General features: G+C 44.3%; 1 protein-coding gene across 1 annotated transcript in view; it reads left to right on the top strand.

Annotated features, from left to right (window-relative positions):
• The window catches only part of LOC309700493 (uncharacterized protein), a 2,098,293-nt gene that overhangs the window by 1,086,649 nt on the left and 996,834 nt on the right, over positions 1-14,810 (top strand). Inside the window, exon 45 of the mRNA XM_082524046.1 lies at positions 5,059-5,235. Coding sequence (XP_082380172.1) covers positions 5,059-5,235 — 177 coding nt within the window. The remainder of the gene's footprint in view (positions 1-5,058; positions 5,236-14,810) is intronic.

The raw sequence follows: 14,810 nt of genomic DNA, 5'->3' as shown, positions 1-14,810 counted from the left end.
TTCAGCTGCTGCTGGGATGGGCTGTGGCAAAGAGAACAGAGAAAATCCAAATCAGAGTTTTTCTCTGAATTAAAAGCAAGGAAACAACAATATATTCTACATGGTGAAACTGATGGTTTCTGGTGTTTGGGTCTGTTTTTCTGTATTCATGCAGATAAAGTGTAAACTCAGATGAATTATACCATCAAATGTTAAAGGAAAATATCAGGATGAGTGTCTGTGAGCTGAGAAGGACGTGAAGCGAGCAGTTTATCCCAGAGCTGAAGCTGCTCTGTGTGCAGAGATGAGCTCAGATTCCTGCTGTGATTGATCAACAGTCACAGAAATGTAGACTTGTAGTTATTACTGCAGTATGGTCACAGCAGATACTGATAAACATGTATTATGAGGATGGATGATCAAGTTTCTCACTCTCTCCTTTAAATCTCAGTTTTTTTCTTCTTCACAGTTTATCTGTTAATTTATTAATGAATAACACTGAAAGAGTTTCTGTTATATTTCCCCTTGAACATCAGCTTATTAGGGCGGCATTAGGAAATAGCCCCCCTCCAAAGAATGAATAAATGAATGATGATAATAATAAAATGATTAAAAAGCAGAGCTCAGAGTGGTAGAATGGTCAAACATGGATCCACGGGTGGTTCAACTGCATTTGGTGACGTGACTAAAGCAAATCTTTCAAATAATCCCACCATCAACGGGATGTTGTCTCCTTTACTACGGTTACTTTACTTGGTCACCGTGTGAATTTCTTTGAAATGAACCAAATTCTTTTATTTGTTGGTTGTTGCATATTTAACCTCTACAGTCAGGAAAGGAGGAGATGAGGCCTCAACAATGTTGGGTTGTAGCTGTGGTTCAGGTTAGAGTGAGTGTCCATGGAATAAATGTAAGTCAGTGAACAGGAAACATGACTGTGTTCAAACTTTGTTTCCTTTTTATAATGAGTCTAATCAAAGGTGGACAGAAGTATCTCCACTGTGACTTTTCTGTGTCACCATCAGAGCTTCTGCACAGTGTGGAGAAAGATCCAGAAGCAGAGCTGGACTGCAGACAGCCAGTCAGAGCAGCTGTGTACAAAGTAAGACTGAACATCTGTCTGCTGATGGACTCATTTCTGAAAACTGGACTTCTTGTGTTGTTCAGACATTGAAGAGTTTTCTTTCTCTTTAGTCTCATTGTTTTTCTTTCTTTCAGCAGATGTTGGTCTGCAGGAGGTTTTAGATGAACATAAGATCAGTCTGAGGAGGAGATGTGAACGTGTGACTGAAGGAAGTGATGAAACAGGAAGTAGAACCCTCCTCAACACCATCTACACTGAGCTCTACATCACAGAGGGACAGAGTGAAGAAGTTCATACCCAACATGAGGTGAGGCAGCTGGAGACAGCTTCCAAGATGGACGCCCTCCATGACGCTCCAATCAGGTGCCAGGACATCTTTAAAGCCTTACCTGACCAACAGAGACCCGTCAGAGTGGTTCTGACCAACGGCGTGGCTGGTGTTGGAAAAACCTTCTCAGTGCAGAAGTTCACTCTGGACTGGGCAGAGGGCTTGGAGAACCAACATGTCAGTGTGGTGGTTCTGCTTTCATTCAGGGAGCTGAACCTGATCAGAGATGAGCAGTACAGTCTTCTGGAGCTGCTCCATGTTTTCCATCCAACATTACAGAAGGTCACAGCAGAGAAGCTGGCTGTCTCTCAGCTTTTGTTCATCTTTGACGGCCTGGATGAAAGCAGACTTTCATTGGATTTCACCAACAGGAAGCTGCTGTCTGATGTCACACAGAAGTCATCAGTCAGCCAGCTGCTGACAAACCTCATCCAGGGGAAGCTGCTTCCCTCGGCTCTCGTCTGGATAACTTCCCGACCCGCAGCAGCCAATCAGATCCCTCCTACATGTGTTGACAGGCTAACAGAAGTACGAGGCTTCACTGACGCCCAGAAGGAGGAGTACTTCAGGAGGAGATTCAGTGATGAAGAGCTGTCCAGCAGAATCATCTCCCACATGAAGACATCCAGGAGCCTCCACATCATGTGTAGTATCCCAGTCTTCTGCTGGATCACTGCTACAGTTCTGGAGCACATGTTGACTACAGAGCAGAGAGGAGAGCTGCCCAAGACCCTGACTGACATGTACTCACACGTCCTGCTGGTTCAGACAAAGAGGAAGAAGAACAAGTACCATGAGGGACATGAGACGAGTTCACAGGAGCTGACGGAGGCTGACAGGGAAGTTCTTCTGAAGCTGGGGAGGCTGGCGTTTGAACATCTGGAGAAAGGAAACATCATGTTCTACCAAGAAGACCTGGAGCAGTGTGGTCTGGATGTGACAGAGGCCTCGGTGTACTCAGGAGTTTGTACAGAGATCTTCAAAAGAGAGTGTGTGATCTTCCAGAAACCAGTCTACTGCTTTGTTCATCTGAGCATTCAGGAGTTTCTGGCTGCTGTCTACATGTTCCACTGTTTCACCAACAGGAAGACAAAGGTGCTGAAGAACTTTTTGGGAAAAAAATACAACGAGTCCTCTCTGGATGATTTCCTGAGCAGAGCCATGTATAAATCCCTCCAGAGTAAAAATGGCCACCTGGACCTGTTTGTTCGCTTCCTTCATGGCCTCTGTCTGGAGTCCAACCAGAGACTCTTAGTAGGTCTGCTGGGTCAGACAGAGATCAGTCCAGGAACCATCCAGAGAGTCATCAACAACCTGAAGGAGATGAACAGTGATGGAATCTCTCCTGACAGAAGCATCAACATCTTCCACTGTCTGATGGAGATGAACCACCTCTCATTATTTCAGGAGATCCAAGAGTTCCTGAAGTCAGAGAACAGATCAGAGAAGAAACTCTCTGAGATCCAGTGCTCAGCTCTGGCCTTCATGCTGCAGATGTCAGAGGAGGTTCTGGATGAGTTGGACCTGCTGAAGTACAACACATCAAAGTGGGGACGACAGAGACTGATTCCAGCTGTGAGGAACTGCAGAAAGGCTGGGTGAGTCCAGATGTGATCATTAACATCATTGATCAGTGTAGGTTAGTAGTTTAATGTTGAAAATAAAATCAGATTGTAACCACAAAGTGTTTGTGTCCGTACGCTGCAACCTTCCACACCATTCCTTTATTGTACAGACTCAGCAGCAGCTCCATGGATCCCAAATCCAAGAGTGGAGAACAGATTTGAAGTGTGTCACATCCATGCAGTCACAGCTGTTTCCACCATGTTTCCACTGATATTAATCCTGTTCAATGACACGTTTCATATCAGTGAATATGTTCTTTAGGACGTCCACTGACATGTTTAAGTGTCCTGCTGGAAATCACTCAAATCATCCATGAAATCCATGAAAAAGCCAAAAGCAGATTAAAGCCAAACAAAGATTCTCATTAAAAGTCTGCAGGTCTGAGAGAGACTCAATCGTTGTGTCATGTCAAACACAGTAAGAGGAGCTGAAGCACAGATGTGAAGAGCAGATTCATCAGATTATGACCTCACTCTGTTTTGTCTTCATATACATTCAGTCTGTGTTTATAATGCAGATTTTCTGCTTTTATAATAACACATTTTATATTTTCTATCATCACAGACTGACTCAGTGTCGACTCTCAGAGTATCACTGTGAAGTTGTGGCCTCAGCTCTGAAGTCCAACCCCTCCCATCTGACAGAGCTGGACATGAGATGGAATGATGACCTCCAGGATTCAGCAGTGAAGCTTCTGTGTGCTGGACTGGAGAGTCCAAACTGTCGACTGGAGACTCTGAGGTGAGTTCACTGACTGCGGCTGTTGTTGTTTTTCTATATTTCAGGTCTTTGATGTTTGAAACTTTCTTTAGTTCCTAAATGTTCAGGATGTGTCTGAAGACAAATGTGAAGAAGTTTGAGTGCTTTCAGAAATGTTGTCTTTCCAAACGACTGAACAACAGTTTTTCCTTTTGGCTCCAAACAGAAGTGACAGACTTGAGCAGGGTTCATTTAAAGGCTGACAGAAGTGGAGTGGTGACGGGGAGATGTTTGACAGGACAGTGTTTCAGCCTCCACAGGTTCATGTTGTGCTCCATCAGTCAGTGAAGATGAAGTCGGTGCTGATGAGGCTGTAGAGTGTGTGAGGGATGTGAATGAGGATGATGAAGATCTGATGATAGCAGATAAAAACAGGCTGCAGAGACTTTGAGCCATACAGGGCACACAGTGTGTGTACAGAACAGCTGAAATCATTATGGAGGCCTCACTGGAATATGGAAGCATCACAGTACAGCTTCAGTGAAGCATTAAAGTCTCTGATATGAGATGAGAAATGAAGCAGCCAGAGCTTTTTCATGAGTGGAAATCCACTGTGACTGTGAGCTGCTGCTACAGCCTCCAGATTAGCCAGCAGCTCATCCTGCTCAACATTTTCTCACCAACTTTAATGGAAGTGTGATGTTTTCAGCTGGAGTGATGGTCAGGGTGGCCTCCCTCTCCTCTTCTTCTCCTCTTCCTCTTTCATTTGTAAAGCCACTTCTGCTGCTTTCATTCATTTGGAAGTCCTGTAGCTGAGTTTGGGAGAGACTAACAGCCTCGGCAGCAGAGGGGAGAAAGGCTGTAACACCACCACTTTACTCTGTTCTACCTGTCACATCATTTTATCAGGAAACAAATATGCTCATGTTTTTACTATGTTTGTCTTGAAGATGTAAGAAGATCACATGGTGCTTTTTATTATTGTGTTGGTTTGTTTGCTGTCTCTTGGATGGAGCCCAGCTGTGCGTGGCCCCTGGGCCTGTGGTCAGAGTGTGTGCTGGATAATCCGGCCCAGGATGAGGCCAAACTGACATGGGATGAAATGTCTGTCACATAATTGAGCTTTGTGAGAAATGTACGACTTTAATGTGAAACATTCAGAGTTTTTTCTCTTGTTGTGTTTGTTTGAAGCTGCTTCCTGTTGGCTTCAGCTGTTTGGAGTTTCCATTTTCTAAACTTCTACATTCTGAACCTTCTTCAGCTCTGAACAGATGATGAAACACTGAATGATTTCAAGCTCACACTTTGTCTAATAAACTTACATCTTTCATTCTTTATACAGATTGGGGGGCTGTGGTTTGTCAGAGATCAGCTGTGATTATCTGCCAGCAGCACTGAAGTCCAACCCCTCCCATCTGAGACAGCTGGATCTGAGCTACAACAACAACCTGCAGGATTCAGGAGTGAAGCATCTGTGTGGTTTCCTGGAGAGTCCAGGATGTGGACTTGAAACTCTGAGGTCAGTCAGCATGTTTTAGTTGTGCTGAGATGAATATGATGTGAAAGTTGTGCTGACACTAAACTGCAGACATCAGGCTGATATTATACTGATCCACACTGAGGATCTTCATGGTAAAGTCTGTTTTCTTCTTCTCTGGTTTAGTCCATTGACTGCAGCAGAACAATGTTCACATTTCAAACAGTGAGACTCAACGTATGGCCCGCGGCCCACACGCGGCCTGCCCACCTTTCCTGATTCAGAGAGAGGGGACCCTGATTAACTGTGTAGTGTTCTTCCTCACAGTTCTAAGTATCAGACACAACAATGAATAATCCACAGCTGACTGTCTTTAGCAGGTCAAAGGTCACGGCACACAGCAGGCAGTGGGAAATATTATAACTCTGATCATTTATCAGCACATATCCATATGTATAAAAACAAAGCTGACACTGTGAGACTTGATCAGAGGTGTGATCATCACAGCAGAGGCCTTTGTGTCAAAGTCACTGAGGATCAAACAGAAACACATGAAGCAGATTTTCCTGTTCTGGCTTTTTATAGCAGATAACCTTCAAAATATTCTGCAGTCCATCAAAAACTGAAGCAAACCATGAATCAACATGTGAACATGAGCTGATGCTGCTGAAGTGAAGCAAAGTTACAGAGGTTTGATTACAGACACAGCTGAGAGTTTGTAATCTGTCATCATTTTAAAAGGTTTACATTTCTTCAGTATATCCACATTTGCAGCTGCTACCTCAACCTCCACTTGTCCAACACAACTGCTGTCCACTGCCTCCATGACATTGTGATTTTGCTGTTGGTCTTCTGTCAGATCTTCATCAATCACTTCTGCACGGGGCACACCTTCAGACTCTGCAGCTGCATAACGAAAGCCTGTAAGATAAAATTAGACATAAGGTAAATGTACACCAATATTCCAATGACAGGTGTGTGATTCATCTGGAAGTTATGTGCGGATTAGTGTACAGTGATAGCAATTTAGTATGTTTTTAGAGGGGGGGGGGTTGTTTACCTCCGATGGGTGCTCTTTTTCGCTTCCGTTGCGTACGCCTTGCGTGCCGGTCCGAGTCTGATACAGGTATGTCGTCATGCCCCATGTGCAGTGTTGGTTCCCAGTCTGGATTTGTTACATCCATTTCATATGCTGGTTTGCCTGCAATAATGCCAAATCATAAGCTACTCAGTCGACATGATGTGGTTCTGCAGCATCACACATTAGCATGTTTTATCTCATTATCTATGACCGCAGCACGTTGAAAATAACACTAAAAGCCTTTCAAGAGTGATATGAATTAATTTAGAACTCACCGGAAAGAAAATGCCGTGAGCAAACCAACAAAAAGCTGGGGATTGCAGAGAACTCGATATCCGCTCGTCTCACCGCTGCAATCCAAGCCTGACGTCTTTGTTTAGTAATATCGGATACATGGGATCCCTCACGTTGCCTCCAGGATGGAAAACGATGAAAAGAGAGCCCGTTATCCAGCTTCTTGCCTTCACGATCGTGTGATCTAACGTTGCAACCGACAACACAACACGTACGATCCATAGCTGAAATGGTATCCTTTGGCTGGCCTACTGTCATGGCGGAAGGGGGCATGGCCCATCTCCCGTGACATCACGCTCCAAAGCCCTATAGGTGGGAAAATGTACCATGTCGACCAATCAAAAATGATATGGAAACATGACATTTGGTTGTTTAGCAAAAGGGGGAAGTTTTAGGAGTGACCGGCAAGAGAGAGCGAGTGAGCGAAAGAGAGAGAGAGTTTTGATACGTGAGAGATTTGTGACGTTTACCGTGTTTGGTCTCAAGTTAGTTTGTTGTCTTGTGTATTTAGTGTGTAGCTGTTGTTTTGTTTTGTGTGTCAGTTCTACTAGTGATCGTCACAGTTGCTGCCTTAAAGCCAACAAAGGCAGATTGCAGTGTAAACGCTGAGTGACACACCTGCTGTCAGACCTGCAGGTTTATCCCTGTGCTGTTCTCATATGTGTTAGAGTGACACAAACTATTGTTTGACACCTGATTGTTCTGTAAATAGTTTGAAATGATTATATGAAAAACGTCTGAGCCTTGGCTGCATTTTTTGGTAAATAGTACCATATAACTTTGTTGTTTGCAAAACGTGTGCGTATTTTTAAAAGTGTACAATCTCTATTTGCATTTCAAGTTATGAAGATGATTCGTTAAACATGTGTGTGGTTTTTACAGTCAAAATATCACTTTCTACTTGTATTTTAAATTTTGTCTGAATTTAGATAAATTGTGCTGATACAGTTGGTCAAAATGAGAAAATAACAGATTGGCAAGATAAACTGTTTTTAAAGGTAAAATATAGAGGCCACATCAAAAGTAGTCAAGAAGGGTTAAAGGCTAAAAGCAAAGTTGTCACCAAGTACTGTTTATATTTGTGTGTATTGCTGCAGCTTTTTTGAGTATTAATTTGGTGCCTTTGTGTGAAATAATGGTATTGTGAGTGATCCATATAGTCACAAAGAATAGCCACTTGTTTCTGTGCTACCAAAGTTCCCCGGCTTTCATTCAAAATGTGTTTATCGTCAGCACCTGCACATTAAACTACTTAAACATTATAAATGTCTTCAAGCTCACACTGAGGCCTGTGGGGTACTATCAGCCACTGAGACAGTACACACATTTATATGTGTTTGTATATGAATATTTCATACTTTAAGACTGCCTGTTTATTTAAGGGAGATGAACAAAATACATTGGAATTGTACAAAATAATATCATGGATGATAAATTAAATAGATTTTAAGTAGATGCTTGTGCATTCTTAAAGTCTTATATGTTGAACTGAACTATGTGATCTGTTCAAAGCCTTAATCTTAATTTGAAGTGAAATGTGCATTTTGAGTTTATACACTATGTATATAAGGCGACCGTTTCCTTTTGCAGTATTTTTGTGTGGTGTACTTTTCTATGTCTTAACAAAAGGGGAACAAAGGTGTTTAAGTTCACCTAGGATGATGTGTTTTAATTTTCACATGGTCTTGCTTGAATTTGACCCTGACAAAGGCGTATGAACTCTGTCAGCTGTTTGGAGTTTCCATTTTCTAAACTTCTACATTCTGAACCTTCTTCAGCTCTGAACAGATGATGAAACACTGAATGATTTCAAGCTCACACTTTGTCTAATAAACTTACATCTTTCATTCTTTATACAGATTGAGTCGCTGTGGTTTGTCAGAGATCAGCTGTGATTATCTGGCAGCAGCACTGAAGTCCAACCCCTCCCATCTGAGACAGCTGGACCTGAGCTCCAACAACAAGCTGCAGGATTCAGGAGTGAAGCATCTGTGTGGTTTCCTGGAGAGTCCAGGATGTGGACTTGAAACTCTGAGGTCAGTCAGCATGTTTTAGTTGTGCTGAGATGAATATGATGTGAAAGTTGTGCTGACACTAAACTGCAGACATCAGGCTGATATTATACTGATCCACACTGAGGATCTTCATGGTAAAGTCTGTTTTCTTCTTCTCTGGTTTAGTCCATTGACTGCAGCAGAACAATGTTCACATTTCAAACAGTGAGACTCAACGTATGGCCCGCGGCCCACACGCGGCCTGCCCAGCTTCCCTGATTCAGAGAGAGGGGACCCTGATTAACTGTGTAGTGTTCTTCCTCACAGTTCTAAGTATCAGACACAACAATGAATAATCCACAGCTGACTGTCTTTAGCAGGTCAAAGGTCACGGCACACAGCAGACAGTGGGAAATATTATAACTCTGATCATTTATCAGCACATATCCATATGTATAAAAACAAAGCTGACACTGTGAGACTTGATCAGAGGTGTGATCATCACAGCAGAGGCCTTTGTGTCAAAGTCACTGAGGATCAAACAGAAACACATGAAGCAGATTTTCCTGTTCTGGCTTTTTATAGCAGATAACCTTCAAAATATTCTGCAGTCCATCAAAAACTGAAGCAAACCATGAATCAACATGTGAACATGAGCTGATGCTGCTGAAGTGAAGCAAAGTTACAGAGGTTTGATTACAGACACAGCTGAGAGTTTGTAATCTGTCATCATTTTAAAAGGTTTACATTTCTTCAGTATATCCACATTTGCAGCTGGTACCTCAACCTCCACTTGTCCAACACAACTGCTGTCCACTGCCTCCATGACATTGTGATTTTGCTGTTGGTCTTCTGTCAGATCTTCATCAATCACTTCTGCACGGGGCACACCTTCAGACTCTGCAGCTGCATAACGAAAGCCTGTAAGATAAAATTAGACATAAGGTAAATGTACACCAATATTCCAATGACAGGTGTGTGATTCATCTGGAAGTTATGTGCGGATTAGTGTACAGTGATAGCAATTTAGTATGTTTTTAGAGGGGGGGGGGGGGGGTGTTTACCTCCGATGGGTGCTCTTTTTCGCTTCCGTTGCGTACGCCTTGAGTGCCGGTCCGAGTCTGATACAGGTATGTCGTCATGCCCCATGTGCAGTGTTGGTTCCCAGTCTGGATTTGTTACATCCATTTCATATGCTGGTTTGCCTGCAATAATGCCAAATCATAAGCTACTGTTAAGGTTCAGAATATTGGAGATGGACACCAGAGGCAAAACCCACAATAACAACACTGGTCCGGTCGGGTTGAGTCAAACGATGATTTAATGATCACACACGTGGGAGATGGACACTGTATGCAGACAGTCTCAGATCTCATCTCAAAAAACACATCTCCATAGTTTTATGAAATCAGGGTATTAGAACGCCCCCTCATGCGTAGTGACAGGTGTAATACAATCAATGTTGACAATTTTATTTAACACAAAGAATAACATTGTCTCCTTCCCGAGGGCAGACGCTGACTGCCCCCCTTCTCCTGGAACCGTCTGTACCCTGCTAAGACACAACATGGCAGCTACAAGGACTCTTTCATTTATTAAGACCATCAGTGTGTATTGCTCTAAATCAAGTATATAATATTAAATGAATATTGCTGGATCAGCTACTTCTACTTAAAACATATTAAAACATGACTGAGCACAAAATCACCAAGAATGACATCTTATAAGTGCTGTGTAAGCGCGTGCGGCCTTCCAAGCTCAAAGCCTTTGCCCTCCATAGATCAGCCAGACTCGCGCTGGCTGTAGCTTTTAACCTTTAATTACCTTGAACACAACTCTAGAATGAGCAACAAACTGCAATGTGTATGGAATGATCATGGTTACATCTGCAATGGAAAATCATGTTATTATTCTGGTACCTGTAAGGAAAGATCAAACTAAAGTTATCACCATCACTGTAATGCAAAGAATAATGTAAGATCAAAAACTTCAATTCATGCTTAATGCAAAGCTGGTTATATACTTCTAATGAACTAATAATGCCATATTAAAATATTAAATAATAATGAGAAAAACATCCCCTCCTTATTCTACAATTCCCTCTGTTGACCTCTGGAGAATCCAGAGGTCACAAACAGTTGTGTCCCTCCTTGGCCTACACATTCAGTTCCACATGCATCATTGGCATCATGGACATTGGAGTAATGACTCCAGGGTCCACTGCCCTCACAGACATACTTTTGAACATTCTTCTGGCACAAGGGATGAGACAACAACAAATAACCATAATACCCACCACAACAGACAAAGAAAACATGACCGAAGCGATGACCCCCTTCCACCGTCCGAACACTCAGGTCAGCCAGCCTTCTAACGGATTACCAACACCGGAGTGATCATGCATAGTTTCAGAAAGGCTCTTTAGGCCCTCCAGAGCCTTGGTTACCGACACATTTGGAGCAGTCTTGTTTGGAATAAAATTACAACACTGATCGGCCAATACAGGACAACCGCCCCCTTTTTGTCCGCTAACGACATGTCAAGGGCCATTCTATTCTGCACTCCCATTAACGAGGTCGGACCCACCTGCTCCGCCAACCCCTCCATGCCGTCTCTGGTGAGGTTAGAGAGCCTCAGTACATTATAGTGAACATAATTGATCCTATCTACGTTCTTGCGTTCTTAACCCTTTTGGATCAACCCCCGCTATTTCCACCCCCAGAACCAAATACATAGATTGTTTGCGATGCCAATTCCCCAATGATAAAGTTAACGCGTTTCCACAGGGGCTAAAATCCCTCTGTAGTTTAAGCCCGTTTTCTGATCCTAGTTCTAACGGTTCCCAATTTTGCCCAGTGTAACCCCTTACCTGGTCCCAATTACGGCACCAGCTGTCATACGGACGATTTCCCCTCTCGCAGTGCGTACTCACTGAATAATCCCAACAGACCCACACATTGTATCCCCTCCAAGCACTGCCGACGTCCCTGCAATTAACAACATCACACAGATCAAACGTAAAGGAAGTTGTGGAGCCAATAACATAATCTAATTCTAAACCACCATATGTGCTGAGACACTCATCCTTTTTACCAGAGACCTCGCGCTTCACTCTTGCCCGCAGCTTTAAATCACTATAGATCACGCGTGATGTACTTGGTGTATCAAACAACGCCGGACTGGCATGGCCTCCGTGCTCAGACTGGTTTCCCGGGTCGGTCTGCAACAAACAAATCAAAAAACAAATAGCCATGATTAGCAACATAGTTGACATCAAACTCATAATAATTTTGAACATTGTGATGGCTTTTATGGAACGCCAGGACTGCCATAATGAATTAATTAAATACACCATTAAATAATTAAATGTGGCAATAATTAATTAAAATTGGAATTAATTAATTAAATAAATAGTTATGATATATGTAATTAATTAATTATTGACACATTTAATTAATTATTTATGTATTTCACGTTTTAATTAATTATTGACACATTTAATTAATTAATTATTGACATATTTAATTAATTATTTATGTATTTCACATTTTAATTAATTATTGACACATTTAATTAATTATTGACACATTTAATTAATTATTGACACATTTAATTAATTATTTAATGATATATTTATTTATTTCATTTTGGCAGTCCTGACGCCTGGCTCTCATCATGAAATAATTTTATCTGTCAGCCTCACCCATCAAACTCAGGGGGCGGGGTTAACGCTGATCGAGTCAAAACCATTGCTTTGGCCTGGTGGCCATTGTTTCTAGCACACAACCGGCATGTGGAAGCTAACGGAACTGAGCTTTGAAAAACCCTGTTTGTGTGTTACCAAATACCGTTTTAATATTTTTTTAGCCGAGAATGTAGTGGTTTAATCTTCATGTGTCTGGTCGGTTTGTCAAGATACAGCCTCTTTGCAAAAGTGTTTCGATGATTTCGGAGATGTCGTCCCAGTCTCACGGCAAAGCGTGGGATAGACCCGCTCGCCTCGTAAGCAATCCCACCGACAAAGCGCAGGCCCCGGTACACAGCTGTAGTAACCCCCGCTGACTTCTTTTACTGAGGTTATATTTATCGGTGTTTTATTTCCTGATGTTCTTATGTGTCCTACGTGTTTCAGTCGCCAATTCTGAATTATAACTAACATTAAAAACATGTTTAAGGAGGAGAGAGAGCAAATAAATCTGTTTAACATCTGATCTTTGGGTTTTTGTTCAGTAATCAGAGTGACCTGTGTATAAACGCATAAAAGAGATAACGTTGGTGTTTCCGTCATGTAGTAACTGCTGGCTTTAACTGTACAAAGGTTGTTCGACACTATGAAACACATACAGACTTCATGATGTTCGGCTAATATTTTTATTGTGACTATTAATCATGCTGACCTCGCTCTGTACACCACGCAGCGAGGTCAGCACATCCACGATATCCTCAGCTCCATGAGTTAACACAAAGTTTCCCAGCTGACTATCTAACTGCCAACTATTCCAGAGACGTGAAAATATACAGCATAAAGAAAAGTGTAAGAGACTCAGCAGCAGATTAGAATAACAGTTTGTGGCGTGAATAAGACACGGCGGGACCACGGAACAACGTTCAGAGTCATCTTTATTTACATCTCACCACACCACAACACCCCCAAACCCCTCAGTCCCCGTGTTTTTAACTAGGCGGGCGTGATTAAGGATGCCGTGCAGGTGCGTCCGCCCTCCCTGCACGGCACCGCAGACCACGCCCCACCACATACCCCCATCGCCCGATTGAGGCCGGGGAGCCATCCGGCCGAACCTACTCCCCCACCGCCAGTGGGAGAGGGAATCAGCCCGGACAGCTGGCACCCCCAGGCCCCGGCCAAGCGACGGGGAGGTGCGAGTTCAGGCGGCCGCCCGCGAATCCAGCGGCGCAGGCAAAGCTGGTTCGGAAGTCGGACACGTGACAGGTGCACCCGGCGCGGCCGGCACAAGCGTGAGCCCCAGCTCACAGGTGGCTGGGCAGAGGTGTGGCGTGTACAGGCCTCTGGTGGTGGTGAGGCCGGTCTGGCGAGCACGGCGATCTCAAGCGTGGCGCCCGCCTCGCTCGCCAGTTCCACTCGAGCAAGCTCCCCTGGCACTGGGACCTCCAGCTCCTTGCGCGGCCCCTCCGTCACCGCTGTCGCTCCCTGCTGGAGCAGCCCATAGCGCGACTCCTCCGTCACTACTGCTCCCTCCGCCGCCACTCCCGGCTCGAGCAGCCCCTCGTGCAGCTCCTCTTTCTCCAACCGGCGCAGACCCTCGCGCACCTCGTCTGCCGCCTCCGGTTGGAGCGGCTCATCCACCACTCCCGGCAGGAGCAGCCCTTCACCTGGCTGTTCCCCCTCCTCCGGCAGGCGCAGATCCCCGCGCGCCTCGTCTGCCACCTCCGGCTGCTGAGGTGCCTCACGCGGCTCCTCCACCGCTTCACTGTCCTCGGGACACACCTGTGGGGGTGGCGCCCAGGCCCAGAGCAGCGCCGCCAGCTCCCCAATCCTTTCCAGGTGCCGCTCGGACTGGTCCTGCAGCTCTTCCTGCTGGCGACGCACCTCCGCCGCCTGCTCCCGCTGGGCGGCCGCCATTTCGGCCACCCTCTGGGCCAGCTCCTCCATTCCCTGGCTCCGATATGGACCCGCCGTGCTGCCTCCTGGGTTTCGGCACCAATGTGGCGTGAATAAGACACGGCGGGACCACGGAGCAACGTTCAGAGTCATCTTTATTTACATCTCACCACACCACAACACCCCCAAACCCCTCAGTCCCCGTGTTTTTAACTAGGCGGGCGTGATTAAGGATGCCGTGCAGGTGCGTCCGCCCTCCCTGCACTGCACCGCAGACCACGCCCCACCACACAGTTATACATTTAATAAATCACCAAATGAATCCAAGAAACGAGCAAACCTGTTCCGACAATTTGAATTTGTATTCCCTCAGCTGCAGACTCGCTGCTGTTTAAATGTTTGAAAAGGAAGATTAGATATAAACAAACGTCAAACATAGACTCAGTCTGCCTTCACATTTGATATGAGGCCAGCACGTATAGTGGCCTCAGCAGGCTATTACTGAAATACACGTGCTATATCATAAACTATGATATAAACAGGGAGGTCCTATTAACATGTTTAGTTTTAAAGGACACCTTCCTGCCTTTAGTCTCATTCATGAGCAGTATTCGTTTTCTTCTAACATCCAGAAGTCTGCACAATGTGTTTCATAGTTTGTAACAAG

The sequence above is a fragment of the Aulonocara stuartgranti genome, assembly GCF_965226115.1.
Source record: "Aulonocara stuartgranti genome assembly, chromosome: 3".
NCBI lineage: Eukaryota > Metazoa > Chordata > Actinopteri > Cichliformes > Cichlidae > Aulonocara > Aulonocara stuartgranti.
This window is presented reverse-complemented; position numbering and strand designations above follow the sequence as displayed.